Raw genomic sequence first — 19,118 nt, forward strand, 5'->3', positions numbered from 1 at the left:
GTCCTGAGGGTGGTGCCAGTGGGAAAGACATAGAGTAGTTGAAATAAAAAAAAAAGGTTTACCTTCATGGAACAATGAATGTTCCTATCATTTTCTTTTAATTAATTAATTTCTTTATTTTCAGAAAATGTGTCTGTTAGATAGGGCACGGTACAGACAGGTGAAAAATATAAAGAAAAATCAGTATAAAAAGGTCTTTCCCGTATGTGTTCAGCTGGGCTGAGATCCAGTCGCTGTGAAGACTGCCCCTCATAATCTGTAGATGAGGGGTTACTGACATTAAAGTGATCAATAGGAGCAGTTTTATATTGATTTCCTTTGATCGTTCCCTCTGGGGAACATGTATACCCAAACCTGGCAACCACATTACCCTGGAGCATAACAAAGTCATGAGAACCTTTCACTTTAAGGGTCAAAGGTGAATTCTTTTTCTTCACTTTGTCACATGCTATCTTTGCAAATATTGATTTATTGTCCCAGGGTTGCTGCAAGAGGATGCACATGGAGAATCTGATGTAAGGAATCCTTTACTTCTCAGTTACTGTGAGAATATTTTGCTATAATCTCATAAGATTTTACTTCTGAATTTTTACTTACATCACAATATGCAATGAGACTTTTTTTTTTAAACTTTTATTCAAATCTGCTTTGTTTTGTTTTGTGTGTAAATGACTTGATAATATATTTTTAAAGCTAGCTAAACAGGTGTAAATCTTTTGAGAGCTAATTTCCAGCTGTTTCACCAATCAATGTTTCAGTTTTTATCTTTTTTAAAATTTAAATCGTTAGGGACTGTTTATTTGTGCACTTTAACCAGTGCATACATTCATATTTATCCATACCAGTTATTAATACCAGACTGACACAGAAACAGCCCTTTGATGAAAGTGGATGTACGGGCATAGGCAAACTGTCAATCTCGACCAATGGGCGAAGCCGCTGTCACCAGGAGGCGGGTCTTTCGAGTCAGCACGTTTGAGTGCACACTGCGTTGAGACAACTTGATACAGAGTAACAGTAAATCAGACAGAGCTGCTCCTACAGCACCAGCAGTGAAATTGTAACCCTGTTGCAAGTATATTTGGCCGCTGATAGGACCGAGTGAGATCACTGCGGTCTCTTTCCTCGGATAGACTCAAGAGTTGTTCGGCAAGAGCAACGCAGGGACCGTTTTAAGTCTCATTTCTGCCCTATCTTAATTTTATATCACACTGGAAATGTCCGAAAACAAGCCGAATGATGAACCGAAGTTATCTACGACGGACAGGGTGGTGAAATGTAAGTGTTGCTTTTCGTGTCATATTGAAACGAGACGCTACCACAGCTCTGGGTCTGACCAGCACAAGCAGACTTGAAGAATTCACGGTCGCAGCAACAGCGGGCGGCAAATGTAGTCGAAAAAAAATTGTTTGCTGGCTAGGGAGGAAGAAGGGTGTTAGCCGAGCTATGACAGCAGCAGTAAACTAGGAAGTGAGGGTAACTCCAGTTTGTAGACCAGAGCAAGAATTTAGCATGAAATGTGTCACTGTCTGTGCGCGAGGCGTTAGACGTGGTACAGCCGCTCGTCTGTAAATACTCGGTTTTTTTGCTGTTTTTTCCCCCCTATTATTAGTGAATAGCACACTACCAGCGGTGTGACAGATGCATGAGCGTTTCGATTCATATACAGTGCACAGGTTTACAGTATGCATGCAGATGTTGCACAACCGTTGCATTCAACCCCAAGGGCGATTTTCCCTCATTTTGCATGCATCGTCAAACAGTTATACCAAGGCTCCTCTTCTCTCTCTCTCCCCCTCTCTCCATTGCATAATACTGCTTGATGTCGTCTATTTTGTAATCTCACATTTGGGGGTGTTCATCGTGTGCTTTGTTCGTGTCACACACGGTGGTTCTTCCTGCACTCTGTGTTTACACGTCTGACATTCCACCTTTGCAGTCTACCATAAGAATGCAATAAAGATCATAATCGAGGCAGCCTTCCCTCGAAATAGGAGCAATGCAGCCTGCCCAGTTTCGTGTCACTTGACGTCTCATGTGTACTTAAGTTGCAGCATTCAAGCCTATTTCTGTGTTCGCATGTGGGCACTTCAAAGTGAAAAATACCCCCCTCCTCCTTTCTCTTGTTGGAAGACAAAAGCTTTTCCACACAAGTGAGATGACAGAATGTGTTTACTCCTGCTTGCTGGCACTAGTTACAACCCCCCAAAATCCTCTGCAGCTCCAGCCCAACAGGGATGTGCAGGGATCACAGTGTACACACACACAAGGGGACTGTTGAGTGATTTTTATTCAAGTTTAGCTGGTTGAGTTCAGTCGATTGAAATGATTGGATCATCTCTGAGCATTAAACGTCAAGATTTATGCAAGAAAGTTGGAATGAGTCAGTCTGGGATTGTTGACTCTGTGTTAAAAGACGAGGTTGTGCACCTGGTTGCTCAACTCAGTAAGGAATACAGCTCTCCCGTGTTGCTATCTCGGACTTAGGACTTGACACTTGAAACAGAAGAAAACGTTTCACAAAGATATCTGCAGCCATTTTTTTGCAGCTACATTTTGCTCCAAAAAAATAAGGGGTTGAGTGTTAAGAGTCACTGCATGTCTTGGGTGCTTTTTGTAATGAATATTTCAAGAGATCATACCCCTACAGTCTCCACCAACTTGAAGGCTAATGAAAAATATATGTGACAAGCATAAGTTTTAAAGAGACAACAATATCACTGGGTGACCGGTCTTGTTGCATGGATCTGAAGCTACATCTTCCTCTGTCATGCAGAGGAGATGCCAGATCTTCATGCTCGGCTCTGTGGATATTAATCGGGTTGAAATGTATTGATTAGACGTTAGAGGGCCCTGTCAGTTAATCTCGGAGGCCGGTTTCTGTGGCTCACTTTTAAACCTTGTGTCAAGCTCAACAAAGTAATTTTGCTCATTTTTCATTCATCTAGTTTCGAGGACTCAGTGTTTTGGTAATGCATCAGTATTATGACAACACAGGCGCTAGCTGTGTACAAAGCACCTCTCCAAAATAACTGCAGGCTATAGGTGTGAAGTAATTTGTTTTCAGCTGCCTAGCTTGCCGTGCTACAAGGTGTCAGTCCAACTTATCATAAGTGCTTTGCATCCACCTGTTTTCAAAATGCATTATCATAATGCTCCTGAAAGCCAGCGCTGCATAGTAATTGAGTTTAATCAGCTAAGGCGAGAGAAGTTGCTTAATTTTTCTTGTGCTTTCATCACTTGCAGGAATAAACACGTGAGCAATTTCCAGTATATATTTCAACAGACTTGACTGTGTTTGTAGCTGTTTTTTTTAATATTGTATATAATGCTTGGTGGATCATCACTGGATGACCATTTTTTTTTAATGCTCGGTTAATTAAGTGGAGTTTAAATAAGGATTATCATGGGTCTTATGGTAATCCTGATTATTTTGTCAGAATTCGTGGTCATGATTTTTTGTTTTATTTTGCTACAATTAACAGCAAAGCTTTTTCATTATCGACTAATGAGTCATTTAGTCTTTTATTTTGAAAACCCTGTTTACATACTGATATTGCTGAGTTTTGTCCAGCACTGTATAAAGCAAAGATGTAGAAATGTCACATAAAAAGTTGGTAATATGGTTGTCATGGTGCAGTCGTGACAACCTCAGCACGCCAAAGTAAAGCAAGCGCACTAATAGTGTTTTTCCATCAGCGACCGAGAAACTGGGCCTCCGAGCCCCCAGCGGTGCGCTGGGTGCTTCTCTGCGAGTTGGGGATGGATAACATCTGACATTTGACTTTTGAGAAGAGGCCCCCATGCTCAGACATGCGTGGGCTGGAGAGACGGCGGTGGTGACAGCGGCGCGATGCCAGCCACTGATCCCAGCTGGAAAGCCGAGTCATTTATAGAACAGAACATTAAGTAATGCCACAGACTTGATCCTCGCCTTACGTGCGATCACCTGCACACAGACCCGCCGCATCGTGCTCATAAAGCGACCTGTGTGCCATCACAGTGTTTCTTTCTAATCGAGTACAAGCGCTGTGTATTGCAGAGCTATAAAATTACCAGTCGTGAGTAATTTTCCTTGAGGTGTTGTCATTCTGAGTAATATTTCCTCATTACAATTCATAAACCTTGTCATCAGGTTTGTTTGCATGGGAATAGGATTGCTGTGAGAAAGTCAGGTGATTTATAACCATCGAGGTTGTTTATAATTTTAAACCTGTGCCAGTCTGCTCTGTCTGTAATTTGTAATGTTAAAATTTCAACTGGGATTTTAAAAAAAAATTTCGGTGACGTTTGTGTTACCTTCCACTCGTACTTTGGTTTGGCACATAATTTCTTCATCTTGCGAGCAGTCACTTTTATTCAGAGGGAGTAAGGACGTACATTTGTTGCTTTGTGAGACGGAGACAAAGCAATAAAGATGGCATCAAATTGTCTTAATTAAATTGGAGTTGCAGAGATGTGTTGTGATGAGACAAATACATTACACTCTGTTAAGTTGTGCTGCTACTAATGAATAGAAAGAACCCGTTTGAAAGCGTTAATAGAAGAAGAGAGGCACTTTTGGCCATTATTTTATTTCACTTAAGTGTAGTGGGATACAAAAAACATTCTCTGGGAGCTTAAACATAATGTTGGGTTAGTAGGTTTGTGAGTAATTAATCAACATTTCTGTGATCAAGTTATTTTTTTAAGGAGAGTTGCAGTGAGTGGTTCTATTTCTTCATCTCATGAGACAGCAAACAGATTGTAGCTGCTCCTGTGTGAGTGTGTGAGAGCAGCAGTTAATCTAAGGCTGCGATTGGTCAGACAGCTGACCCGTGGGTTGCTCGAGCCGATGCTCCAGAGCAGGCACTTAAATGTCAAATTGTCAATTTCATACCAAGTCTAGTTTAATTATCTTGGGAAGGAAATATCATCTTGATCTAAAAAAAATAAAAAAATATATTAACTGTGCACGATCAAAAAGGAGTTTGGGAGGCTCCAGCTGCTGTCTTGCATTGCGTTTCAGTGCCAGCTTTCTGAGTTATTCCAGACAATGAGTTTGCAAGGTTTAGTTTTTGCTTTCTGCTTTTAAACTCTTGAGAAAAAAAGTTAGTAGGTCACTTTCCTAGGTTTCATAAGTCATCAGGGCCGCCACTTTCCAATTCCTTGACATATCTCCTTCGCATGCGAAGAAGTCTGGGGTTAGGAGCCTGAGGGAGGGTGGGCCACCTCCTCCACCTTTTGAATCTTCTGACAGCAGTCCACTCACTCAGCTCAACTCTGAAATGTCTCCCATAGCTGCAGCAAGGTAACCGAACTAGCTATTGGTGCCTGTCATGTATGTGCTTGTCTGATCTCCTGTGAGGTTTCCTTTTTTTCTTTTTGAGATTTGATGGTTCTGATAACAATGCATTGCATCATGGCCTGAAAGGGAAGACCTGCGCTATCTCTGTTGTGGTACAACAGTAAGATATACGGTCTGTGGTATTCCAAACCAGAGTAAGTGCACCTTTACTGCTCATTAGATTAAAGAGGAATTAGGCTCTGTTGTGGATTTGGGGCACAGCAAAGCAGCGGATTTGGACAGATTAAGCTCCATATAGGGGGATAAAGGCAGCTCTGCTCAGAGGTTGTAATCTGACTCCATGCATTAGCTGCTGCTCTTGCTAATTCATGTGAACAAATGGATGTTGGTTTTCGAGGGGAGAAAAAGTGTTTACCTACCTTTGCATTTTCAGGTTGTTGCTAAGCCTGTGAGTATATTTTGGGGATTTTCAATCCTTTGAACTTGTGCTGTTGATACACTTGTCTAACCAGTACACATTCATAAGCAGCAGTTCTGTAGCTTATACCTTGATGGAAGCTGTTTTACTTTGGCTTTTTAATGTAGCTGCTTTCTTCATAAGGTGCCTTTTAATCACCAAATGTAAAAAAAATGTAAAATACCCAGAGTAGCATCTGTGACCCAGTGACTATAACACTGTTTAATGGTTTTTTGGGGTTAATCCTCAGTTTTTTTCCCATTTCATAGCATATACACACCGACACATGTTGCTGCTGCTGCCGTGAGCTACAGTGGCTAACAAAAGCCATTTGCAGCAGAGGCAGGAGTTATGTGTCATTGGATCCCTCTCTAGAGTTGGTTGCAGAACAGTCACAAATCAATCAATATAGTGTCTGCAACACATGTAACTACAGGCTGCGCTCCCAGTACAATGAGTGTGGGGGAGGAGAAGCTAACCCAGTAAACTGGGAGCAGTCGGGTGGCTGGGTTATATTAGAGGCTAGTAGAGCAGTAAATCTGCTTTCTCACTTTGACTTCTACTTGGAGGGCTGAGCATGGACAGGCTACGAAGACACTAAATTTTTATATGCATCCGCGTCTGCACACTCGTGTATACAGGCATGGACGTTAGCTGCAACACTGGACACATAAAGTTAATTGAGAAAGCAGATTTTGGTAGAATTTACATTAAAAAAACATCTGTGTTTGGTAGCTTATGTTTAGCAAAAATTGGGGAAAAAGTTTTGTCAAAGAGCGTGCGTCGTTGGCTGAACAACACTCAGTTCAATCGGCAAGCTGCTAAATTGTTATTTGACTTGAGTGGGAGTAATTTTGTGCTTTTTTTGTTGCATTTTGTCAGTAACAGTTTAGTAAGTTAAAATTATGACTCAATTTGACAAACTTATGCTGGGAAAACAAGTGAGTCTGTATTTCGGCTATGAAGTAATTGCTCGGGGGTTTGCAAAACACTAAAGACCGAAGTATAATTAATTCCATGTAACTATGTTGAGCTGTTTCCCACTCATAAACTTCACCACGGATGTGCCTCTTAGATAAATTAATGGCCACCCATCTGTATTCGGCAAGTTATTTGAGCACGATGTGTGTGAGAACGATGAATTTGGATTACTTTATGGATAATCGCCGCATTCTCTATTTTGAAAATCTGCTAACGAGCTGCCTTGTATTATTCCTGCATCCTGCCTCGCCAGCCACTTTACTCTTTTGGTGGTCTTAGATATCATTTAGCTGCTTCTTCAGTGAGAGGCTTATCTTGTGGTCACACCCTATAATAATTCAAATTGTCGTGGCAACGTTAGTTTTTTTTCTGCTGTGGAAACAAGCTGCAGCCCACCGGATGACCACTCAAACCACATCCTGCTAAAGGAAAACGATAGATAATATAAATTCTGGTTGAAGTTGTGGGTGTGAAAAGTGTAGACGACCTGTCTCTTTTTAATAACCAGCAGGAGGCGATGGCTGCGGCTGCAGCAAAACTTCAGGTCCTGTGGAGGTTTATGGGAAAACGGCCCTCATGCTTGACCTCAGTAGACACTTTCCTGATAACTTTAAGGGCTCAGTCACACATTACGGGTCAAACTGAATAAAACCTAAAGTTCATTTTGTGAATTTTGGTCATTCTACGTTTGAAAAAGGAGCATTGTCCATCACAAGAGTGCGGTTTTGCTATCAGGTTCGCCCGCTCTCGTCTCACATCTGGTTTCAAAACAGCAAGGTGGTAACAGCTTCAAAATGGGACTTCAGAAACCAGTGGGTGACATCACAGTAGCTACGTCCATATATTTCTTCACAGTTTTATGATGACAAAGCCTGACCTGCCATTTCATGCCAAACTCACAGAGGCTGCAGAACAAGGACTGCAGGCCAGGACATTGTAGGTTGGAGTTCAGTTTTGAGAGACTCATGGGAGAAGCAGCTGATCAAGTTCATTATTTTTATTAATTTAAGGAATGGGACAATACAAAAGCAGTTTGAGAATTGCCAACAGTTTGATCTATTTCATATGTGAGTTTGCTAAAGTCAGAACAGTCTATTTTCTTTTGCAGCGTAAATGCAATTGAATCTGCATAAGTGAATGAATGTATCAGTTACAGATAAAGGTTAACACCTCCAGCTTTATCCTCTGCACAAAGAATCGCAGTCTCTTAATATATTTGAACCTGCATGTACACGCACACATGGCCACCTTTAACTGCTCTGTGCATGAGACAGTTTTCACTACCCTGAGTAATGTTTTGTGAGTCCAAATACAATTTCTCTGCAGTAATGTGTTTATCTAGGACAAATATCCCGCGTGTAGACGCACACAGTATTTTGGCCTCAGTTTTCATGCCACGCTATTTAGCAGAGGAGTTTCCTTGTGGTGAAAACATACCTGCATGCTAAATGGGAGACTCGACTTCCTGGATTAGGTCAAGCCCCTGCATGGTGCTGTGTGACAGATGCAAACACAGTCGCACACTCTCCTGTGCTGGGCCAGGCAGTTGTTTGTATTTAAATACGAGCAGAATGAGTAAAGCCATCTGCTGGTTGCCTGTAAATGGTAGATTAGTAAGCGGAGAAAGCCATCCACAGGGGAAAGGGATGTTGTAACTTTTATGCCCGCTCATCAGCTCAGCGCGTGCACAGGAGGGGAATGACACGGGAAGGGTACACAGTGTGTCATGGCTAATGCCTGTTTGCAATTGCATCTCGCTGTTATCATAGTAGCATCTGCACTGGTTGACACCCACACACGTATACATACTGAGGCTAATGCAAATGTGACCTGTTGAAGACGAGATGGATATGCTGTTTTCTTTTCATTTCCAGCACATTGGAGTTTGCACCAGAGAGCATACAATAAACTCAGCAGATGTAAAACTCATATATTTTATCCATCATTATGACTTATCGGGGAAAGGTAAACCTCAGCTATGAGGAAGTCTGATACGATGGCTCCAGTTTGCTTTTTTCGTCAGCTCGACACCGTGAAAAAGGACAAATTTCACAGGAAGACTGAGAAGAACCGTTGCTTCCTGTTTTGATCATGCTGTCGTAGCAGAGCAGGATTTTACGCAGAATTCCTCGTTGCCTTCTGGGTGTAGCATTCCACTGTAGTGTTTGTTTTGGCAGCGGTCTGGTTTGGCACGTCACGGAAGCACCGGGAGCAGTATCAGCCAACATGGCATCAGAATTTAGACATGTTGCCCCAGTGGCCAGTGACGAGTTTCAGGCCTTAAAAATGCAGTTTGACATTTTCCAGGCCAGGACCCATAGCTATGAACCAGGAGAGTAAAGTATCTGTGGCTCTCGTATTAAATACCGTATGTAGCAGCTTCCAGTTGTCTAGCTAAATTAATGAAAGAATCCAAGTGGACTCACCATCCTCCCTCACCTTGTTATTAATCCTTTTATTTCAGCGAGCGCTCGAGATTTCTTTTACACGACGAGAAACTCCATCTTTAATTAATCATCATCAGATTTTATGTATATACTTCAGTAAGGCTGTAACAAGAACACACACACTGAAATATTTATTTATGTTTCTGCCTGAGTGTTGGATAATGCGATTTAGTTTTAAGGAATTTAAACAAAGAAAACAATTCATTTTCACTCTTTGCTGAGAAAAGTCAAAGCTATTCCTGGGTTCTGCACGTTTTCTGCACATTTTTGCTTTGCAAAAATTATATTCATTGAGAAGATCGTTAATTACTGATGGGTGTTTAAGCACATTGCATGCTACGTGGCTGTACTGTGTAGGTTCATGGTAGATCTTGGTGCGTTAGATCCTGGTGCACCTTTTTTTCCCCCCTTGTTCTTCCAGGTGTTAAAGTACCCAGCTTGTGGACGAGAGAGAAACTCCAGCTATACAAATACAGCTGGAGGTGAGTCGAGGCCCCAAGGTTTATTTACCCTCATTCACACGCGTTAATTATAGACCACCTGGCTGAAAATTAACCCTCTTATTCCATGTGCTGGTGAATTTGGCGTGTGCTTATCTTGGATTACCTCTGGAAAAAAAAAAAAAATCTGTCGTTGCTTGTTGCCGTGTTGACCTGAGAGGAAGTTGTCTGGTGAGACTGGCATTTGTCTAATGGGATATGATGATTTTGGCTGAAATGCTTTATCAATACAGCCTTCAGGATATTACTTCAAGTTTTCACCTGCAAATGTTTCAAACCTGTGAAACATTTTTTTTCATTTGTTTTTCCAGTTTTACTGCCAAGCTGTTTTTTGTGCTCAAAAAAGGACAAAGAGGCTTTAAGTTTGCCCGAGAGCTGATGATTTCAGGCCACTCAGTCACTTCCTCCCACGTGGAGAGTGGAGCAGGAGGACCACTGGCTGGCCCACTCACTCAAAACATTGCAGAGGCTGACCGAAGCCAGAGTCGTGACTGTGATGTGTCTCTGTTGGTGAGGCGGGAGGGGTGGGCTTGGGGTTAGGCCAGCTCTAGAGGTGGCATATATATACACACATAATGTTCCCCTGCCTTTGCTGTTTTGTCTTTTGAATTAGGCCCCAGAGACAATTCGAAAAGCTCCAGTAAATTTCCTCTGGGATTACTCTCCACGTAATTGCAAGTATCTTGTTCTAAGTTCCATGATAGACCTTAGCTTTGGCAGTAACTCAAGGCAGAATTTGGCCTCGGCTGTTGCCACGTCAAATCGAGTCCAATCATAGGGCAAACTGATATCCCATTAGTCTGAACTCACAATATGCCTCAGCTAGCCAGATTGCGGCGAGGTTAGTGTGTCCCATGGCTCCGACTGATTATGTGCCTGTCCAAACACCACCAGAGTGCCATACATTACAGTGACCATTCATTTGTGCATCCTATTCCCTGTTGCACTCAGGGTATAAATATACATATATTTTTGGGCTTGCCACTCAGGAGCAGTTCCATTTTTGCTTTATTGATTTGCATGCAGGGAGATTTTCAGCAAACTGCTGCTGATGCACTAGTCAGCAGTCACCGCTGTGCGTGTTCATTCGTGTGCCTGTGTGTTCTCAGGATCGTGTAGTGACGACTCTGAAAAGCGTCGGATGCGAGGATGGAGGAGGAACCTCTCATTCCACTCATTTTTGTGTGTGTCTCATGCCTGCATATGTGCGTGCGTGTGTGTGTGTGTGTATTAAATTTAGTGAAAACTGAATCATGAAACTGTGGGAGACGTGTTGTTTCAGCTAATCTTCACTCCATGTGAACTCCCGAGCCAAAGATGTGATCTTTTGTTGGTAATTAATACCGTTGTCGCACCCCAGTCCTACACACATATGCTCCCTTGCTGTCATGCTCTTGGCAGCCTATTTATTGCTTTTGTATATCATGCAAGCCTTTCATACTAGCCTGCCCCCACATAAACTGGTAAGGTTGCAGAGTGACACAGCAGCTAAGTGGTGCACAGTTACTGCTGCGCTGCAGGTTTGGGTATGTCCACATTCATGTCACACAGTCTCAAGAATGCTAAGGAGTACGATGTCTTTGACAGCTTTGCTGCCGAGGCTCGACAGTTTCACAGTTTGCCTTTTTTCCTGTTTCTTGTAGAAATGTCAGACATACTGTACAAGACCGATTATTTTCTTGTTTTACCTGCTCACTTATTTTTGTCTCTGTCTGGTATTCCAGCAGTATATTTTATATTACTGTCTTTTTCCTCTATTTAGCTGCACTTCATCCATTCCTGCTTTCAGCCGTGACTGCAGTGTTTTTTTTCTAGGCCACCGTCTGTATTTCATTCAGCATTTCCTTTCATTCCCTTTTGCGCACTTGCTTGCTCAGGCTGCTGCTCAACTGTGGCAGACCCACGCTCCAGGCCCGTCTCCCTGTATAGAACGTAATCCGATCCCTCGGGAGGAATGTGGTAAGCCTAGGGGACGGCCAAATTGAGGTACAAATCAGCTGGTCATCCAGCAGATTGTGTATCTCCAAGTAATTTTAAGCGACACTTGAGCAGTAATTAGAAGTGTGGACTCAATTTAGCATTTAGCCTCCACTGCTCATAATTCATGGTTATTATTTTATTTCAAACACTCCACGACAGCAGGGATGCAAGACAATAGTTTTAAGCTGAATTAAACATAAGTCGAGTACTTTCTGTTTTGCAGCCAGCAGTTAAGAGGGCCAAAGGCTTCATTTTAGCCCAACAGATGGTGCAAACACAGTACAGTTTTATGCAGTCCCACAGTACTGGGCTGGAGCCCTGCATGGGATGTCTCTATTAAAGCCTGTTTGCTTTTGATGAAAGTAAATATAGTGTGTTAGAGCAGCAGATAACGTAAACACCCTGCCCAGGGTATGTGACAGTGCGTTTTGTCCTTGTTTGTCTTTCGACAAACCTGAAACCTTTACCTGAAATTTAACTCCAGTGTTTTTCCTCTTTCTTTATGTAAACATGGACGTTGTTCAGCATTTACAGTGCAGCGTGATTCGTTCTGGGGAAACCCAGAAACTGTTTTTTAATAATTAGAGGGGAAAAAACTGACCTTACTGTGTCTGATCTGAAAATGTAAGTGCAATAGAAGAAAGTCAAGACTCCCTTCAGGCACTCAAGCTGTCAAGTGAGCTGAACATACTCTGTGACCTGATCCTCAAGAACACATGAACCTTGGAGCAGCCCTGTTTGTCCCAGAGGGATCAGGGGCATGACCCAGGCCGCACACTGCTGTTTGATCCACACAACCCAGCAGTGCTCAGTCTTATAAAGGCGCTGTCCATTGCTTATGCGCTCATCTTTGATTGGATGCTGGCTGGCGGATGGCTTTTCAATGCGATGCTTTAACTGCCTTTAATCTCACGGCTGCTAGCAAAGCCTGCACAGATGGTGCTTCAGCATAATACTCCTTTAGTGAGTTTTTAAAGTGCTTCCTCTGCTATATGGGGGTCAGGCTGGCAGCAGGGAAGGATGATTTACTTTATAGTCACTTTTAGCCCAGAAGAGTTGCATAACAGCAGCTACTTCAGGAGCTTCGTCACAGATTCTCCTGATATATAGAGCTCCTCTGGGGTGCTAACAATGGCGAGACAAGATGCGTGTGCGTGGTTAGTGTGGAGTTATTGCTCGTGCTGACTCAGAATTCCTTTGGTCTTTAGAGATGTAATTCCTTTGTTGCCCATCCTCTCTCCAAGTCCAGCCACGTGCTGCTTTTGCTTTTCTTTCTTGGCAGTCAGGTACCCCTGCTGGCAGGAGAACCCACCACACCCACACAATTTTGGCCTAGAAACAGCGATAGGCTTGAGAGGTGGGCGTGGGTAAGGGGGAGAAGGAAGCAATGGGAAAGGAAGGGAACTCTTAGGGGCCTTGTTGACTTGGCAAGAGGTGGGAGGAGGTGGCTGGCTGCGCCATCCCATTGCCTCACCACCTGTCCCCTGAAAAACCACGGTCAGTCTGCCAGAAATAAAAATTCTGCCATGGACCTCTTGGATGCAAATGCTTGATCCCACAAAAATCCTTGCTATAATATAAGTACTTTATACTTTCAGTATTATTTCTTTGCTATAAATACTTTCAGTACTTAAGTTGAAGCAATTTGTTTGCCATTTCTGACCCATCCTAGTTATTTTGACACGGCATGGAGGAATGCTTTTCACATATGAGATGTAGCTATTCTTGTGTGGCGGGGAGGGTTTTCCCCAGTCCACACATCATTGTGATAGTTGGCAGTGCGGTATTCATTTTTAAATCAAACAGGTAGCGTCCCCAGCTGAGAAGAGTGGGGGGTGGGGGGGGGGGGGGGGGTTAATTAATGATGAGGAATGTTATCTACAGCTCAGGCTCTGTTTTATTTGGGTCAGCCTCAGGTCTGGTATGCTCCGTTTACCAAGTGTGGTTGCAAATATAGACTGGCCTCAACCCCTCTGTATGTGTCTAGTAATTGCATTCTAGAAATGCCAACATTGCGGCTGCCAACAAGCCCTCCTTGGGAGGTGCGATCACGCCTGTTGAGGCATATTATCTCTGAGGCAAGCTGTGAATGAGTACAGAAAACACTGAAGTCAGTTGGAGTTTCTGGAACGTAAAAGCATTTCGCTATTGATTTGCGCTCCATATTGTTTCACGTTACATAACACCGTATCCAGTTAGATTCTTCACTGTGTCATATGTATAGATTTGCAGTTGGATGTTTGATGTTGTTGTGCAGGTGATAGATGAAATGTCACACAGTGTTGTATATAAATATGATCCCAATTTTTCAAGAATTCATGAATGTACTCTATTAACGAGACTTAATGTGTGTAGCAAATGTGTCCTTTTCAGACTTCTCTTCGAAAGGTTCATATGTGTTTAGAAATTTTTACAAAGGTCTGGCAAAGCAGCTTCAATAATGATCTCTACAGCTGATATCGACAAGCAGTGAAATAGTGATTTATTTACTTTCTATTTAGAAACTAAGACTGGGTAAATAGTAATATATCATGTCACTTGTAGAGCAAACATGATGCATTTTATTCTTACACATCTTCCAGTTTTAAAAAGTTTTAAAATGTATATGAACTGCAATACACGAATGCAGTAATTAGAAAATAAATTGGGATTAAATTAAAAACACTATAGATAACGTGTTCAGTGTTCAGTATCTTGCTTGAACCTTGTGTACAGGTTTTCAGGGAGTGTCTTGCATGTTTCAGCCAAACCACAATTTCCAAGTAGCATGACGTTGTGGTAAGAGTTTGGCTCTTAAAAAAACAAAACAAACATGTAAACAAACTGGAATTACCTGCTATCCAGAAATGTCAGTTACGGAAAGCAGCCAAGTCAAGGCAAAAAAAATTGCCTTGACTTGGCTAAATTGACGTAAAAAAAGAAAAGAAGTTGCATGTGAAAGCATCTGATATATTTAATAATTTCTTTGGGGTGGATTATTTTTGTTTTTTCATTGAAGGAGGCCCTTAACTGTTGACAGTGCTTTGAATAGAGGGGTAGCAAGCACGTGTTTTTTTTTCATGACAACATCTCCAGCCCCGGTTCATCTGCACACTGTGAATCTGTATCCTGTCCAGCCACCTGTCTGCTTGTCACTGCGCACTTATAGAACAAGCCACCAACAAGAACCCTTTGTAGAGTGGCTGCCGGCGCACTCGCAGAGCTCTCCAAGGTTAGTGGGGACACATGTTCTCCATAGACCTATGTCGTCAGTCCTTCCCAATACAAGCGCCAGTTGACAGCATGGTGGAGAGTGGCGCGAGACTGACACAAAGGCGGTTCTGTCGATGTACAGGGCCAGATTTTTGTCCAGACCGGAATATAAACACGTCCACCTAATCCCTTCTCAGCTGCATGACCTTTGCCTTTACCACCCGAAGAAAAGGTTGAACTTGTAGTTTGTCATTATGTCAAAGAATAGACACGAAAGACCTTGAGGGTAATCACATATCATTAGATGAAGTTGTGTTGAGTTGCCTTTGTTAGTTTTTCTTTTTATGGAGGCAGCCTTAGGTGTTTTGTAGATTAAAGCATGTGAACATATCTAGTAGCTTTCTCTTATTGCCTGTAGATGAATAATTAAGCCCATTAAATATTAAACGTAGCAGGAAAAATTAAAGGCGTTGGCTGCCTCTGAAGTGCTCAAGAGCAGAAGAGTACCTTGCATGCAGTGTCAAAGCCCTAAAAACATAAGAGAAGCAATTAGCATGTTGCATTTGTTAACTTTTTGTTTTTAAGCTGGTGAATAGATGGTGCCACACAGCATTGCTTATCTATCTGGCTGTGCCACAGGTTGCATTTGGAACTTGCATAGAGCAAAGCATGCACCCTTAGCGCCCTGTCTTCCAGATCCTTTCAGCCTCCTCCATTGTTCCGTCTCTGCTATGCTCCAAAGCTGATTACAGCACCTTCTCTAATGAAAGCTAATCCTGTGTCACGGCATTGTGTAGGAGGAGGAGGGGGCAGGCCTGAGCCAGCAAAGCTAGCAGGGAATGTCTTCTTCAGGGCCTGTCAGAGTGGCTTTCAGAGGAAATGCCAGAAAGTGTTAACGTCTCCACAAACCTGCAAATCCGAGTTTTAAATGGAGTTTTTTTCCTCTGCACTGGCCCATTGTCCTTTAGTGACTTCTACACAACAGCAGCAATTTCTAAAATCCTCTATTAATTCCCCCCCTATGTTCACATTAGTTGTTCAAAATATTTATAGGGTACACTTTTAAAGTGTTATATACAGGGATTTTTATCCTTATGCCGTTTCCCTTCCCAAGTAAAGCTTCTATAAAACCTATAAACTACTTATCATGGGAGTTAGCACAAGTCCAGGGATGTACAAGTGAAATCAGTGTGAATCATATCAAAGTTAGGATTGAGGTCTGAATGAATCTGCATTCAGTCAAAACAAGACGTTGCACATTTTATTCCTTAACAGGATGTGTTTACATAATCCCAGCTAATCTTCTTACATACACCCACACAACAAACAATGATCTTGTTAAATGACTTTGTTTTAATCGATTTCAAAGGGGAAGAGCTGTAGCTCCTTTGAGTTTGACTTTTATCTGCTGAGCACAGGACCAAGGTGCTCTCCTGGAATAAAAGCACAACACAATCTCATATTTATGTGCTATAGGCTGTTATAATGTTACATTATGCAGGATTGTAGTAGCAAACTTAATGTTAAGCAGCTTCTGGCATACTGAGATGTGCTGTGTTTAAAGGTATATGGGTTGCTTAGGTTAAGTTTTATTTACCTTCATGTTAGATTAGTGAGTCCATGCGTGCAGTGGGTTGCTGGCTTGATGTTGAGCCCCATGTCAGCACAGAAAAGCACATTGTGTTATTAAAATAAAGAACAACTCTGCAGTTTGATTTAAATTTTTCAAATTTGAGTACATTTGTCTCAGTAGATTTCATATCAAATTAAAAAACAGGTCATTGCTGTGATTAGTTGTGATTGCAAAAAAGTAGGATTTACCTGCTAATACACACATGAATGTAATTATATACACCATACGATTTGAACAGAAACAAGAAGTTTTGAATCAAAAATAAATAACTTTGAATAAATAAATAAATAAATCACTCAAAAAAAATGAGTTGGAAAATGTAAAAATTAGACGTTTATGCAGATCCTGCTCTAGCTTGATGTTAAAAATAATCTGATACGATTATGTAAATCCCAAGTTAGAGGGAAGAAGGACAAAATAAAAAATACATTTCTAAATATATTGTCCGATATAATACTTGTAGCAAAAACCATGATGTTCAGATTCCCTGTAAGAAGTGTGAAAAGCGTTTTACCTTATACCTGGGCCCTTGGCTTAATGCTAGCTCTCTCACTGTGTGACTGTATAGCTTTCTAGACGTTGAACTGTTTTATCAGGGTGCGGCTCATAATTTGCTGTAGGTAATAAATTGTGCAAATACACAGGGACCTCCCATTATTGGACTGTGACTTGGTGAATAGATTTTTTTTTTTTTAAAAGATTGGCAAATGCTCTTTTCTTTTCTTTCTTTTTTTTTCATCCATTGTTATTTCATTGACTTATCTTTCACTCTCCCTGACTCATGCCCTTCCCCCAGTCCAGCTTCAAATAACTGAAGTCATTTTCCAGCCATGATCTAGATCCCTGGTGGCCTCTCACTGTGTCATTGATCCACTGCTCCACTGACGGCTTACCACACACCCAACCACTACCAAAAAAAGCTGCAGTAGGAGATCCCTCAAACTGCCTGTTGACCCCCATCCCCCACCCCGTCTCAGTATCTACTGCCTGCTCCTTTCTATCCATCCTTACATGCATATACATCCACCCCTACATTCACCCACGTCAGCCTCCCACGCTCCAGCCCTAACCTCACTAATTAATCAGAGACTTAGGCTGACTAAGTGCTGTCTGAGTACCGGTGCATTTTGATCACCTACTTTTGCAAATGTTTTCTGCATTTCTCATCTAAAACCTGTTGAGGCGACAGCAGGACCAACGTTCACTTGCCTCTCATGCGGACTTCGCTGTTGCCCAGGTCTCTAAAACACTGCTCAGGGCTATTTTCTGTCAGAGCTGGATGGTCTTTGATAACCCTGACAGAAATGGCAGGACCGATGCAGGTATGGGGTGTGTGGCTGGCTTATTAGTACACAACCTGTCTTAATAATGAGCATAACTGTCGCTGATGAAACCTCCTGTACAGATGGACAAACATGCCACTGCATTGAACGGCCGTCAGCTCCATCGTCGCGCTCCTGTTTGTGTTCACCGCATTTTTCTAGCATGTCATTTTTAAGCATGAATATATGTATATAATTTCCAGAGCTTTATCGACTCTGTGCAGAACATAACATGCTGCCAGCAATTCATTTTTAAGCCAATATTTTGATGGATGAAAGATTAATACCGAGACTCTACAGCACTGTTTCCCTGGCAACCCCTTTACTCACTTTTATCTAATATCTCTCCTGTTTGTCGACGCGATTTAAAAGCTCATTTCTCTGCAGCAGATGATGATGGTCAGCAGCACTTTAAAGTACAGTAATGGCACCCTGCAAGCAATAAAGCAGGAAGTTGGGGTCTTTGCAGCTTTGGTTAGTTATGACACTGACCTCCAGGCTGTAGCTACTGTCTGAAGGAAAGAAAAGTAGATGTGTACGGGATAATCTCGTTGATTTAAAAACTTGTTATGCAAAGATAAAATAGAGCCAAAACATGACATGTCTGTTTGCTGCGTTCAGACTCGATTTAACAAAGAGCTCGATTTAGATTGCTGCTAATCAGCCCCAGTTTATTTTTAAATTGATCAAACTGTGGCTTTTCTGCTCCACTTGGCCACGGATGACCAGCGAAAAGTGGTCATATTAACGCATGAAATTAATGTTAATTTAAATGCAGTAAGATCAGTAGCTCCAGGACCTGTTTGTAATGAGGCACAGTTTGAGTGCTTTTCCTCCCTGACTGGACTCTATACACAGTTGTGTGTAATTTCTCCTAATTCTGCTGACCTGCTGTTAATTTAAATGAATGAATTGAGGGAAGCAAAGACACCATTTTGCTAATGTTCGGAAATGTGTTATTAATTGCAGGAGACACATTAAGCAGTACGGGAGTCCAAATTATTAATTTAAGGGAACCATTGCTCATTTGTTAACATTAGAAATCTTTAATACCTGCTGGGAGATCTCCATGGGATGAGATGCCAGCCCGCTGAGTTTTTGTTGACTGTTCTGCTTGCCCCACCCACCTCTTGTTGTTGCATGTTTCTGTATAGTATTTTATCTGATGCAGCTTCTCTTTCTCGTACTCTCCCTCTCTGGGAAAGTGAGCGCTATTGGCCCTGCTCTCCTTCCTGCCTCAGCCAACCAAAAATAACGCCTACACCTCCATAATGGCACACAGATATAATCAGCAGACTCGTATCATTGAACTTCAAAGC

At 42.0% G+C, this 19,118-nt stretch overlaps 1 protein-coding gene across 4 annotated transcripts in view; it reads left to right on the forward strand.

Moving 5' to 3' along the window:
* Window positions 1–984: 984 nt before the first annotated feature.
* The window catches only part of LOC102788851 (protein phosphatase 3 catalytic subunit alpha), a 71,679-nt gene continuing 53,545 nt past the window's right edge, over window positions 985–19,118 (forward strand). For 3 of the 4 annotated variants that reach the window (XM_087837647.1, XM_087837649.1, XM_087837648.1), the window contains exon 1: window positions 985–1,278. In XM_087837647.1, the coding sequence (XP_087693773.1) occupies window positions 1,218–1,278 (61 nt within the window). In that variant the 5' untranslated portion in view covers window positions 985–1,217. The remainder of the gene's footprint in view (window positions 1,279–19,118) is intronic. The other variant, XM_087837650.1, reaches the window with a different exon arrangement.

The sequence above is a fragment of the Neolamprologus brichardi genome, chromosome 3, assembly GCF_056152115.1.
Source record: "Neolamprologus brichardi isolate AB-2024 chromosome 3, ASM5615211v1, whole genome shotgun sequence".
In the NCBI taxonomy this organism is placed as follows: domain Eukaryota; kingdom Metazoa; phylum Chordata; class Actinopteri; order Cichliformes; family Cichlidae; genus Neolamprologus; species Neolamprologus brichardi.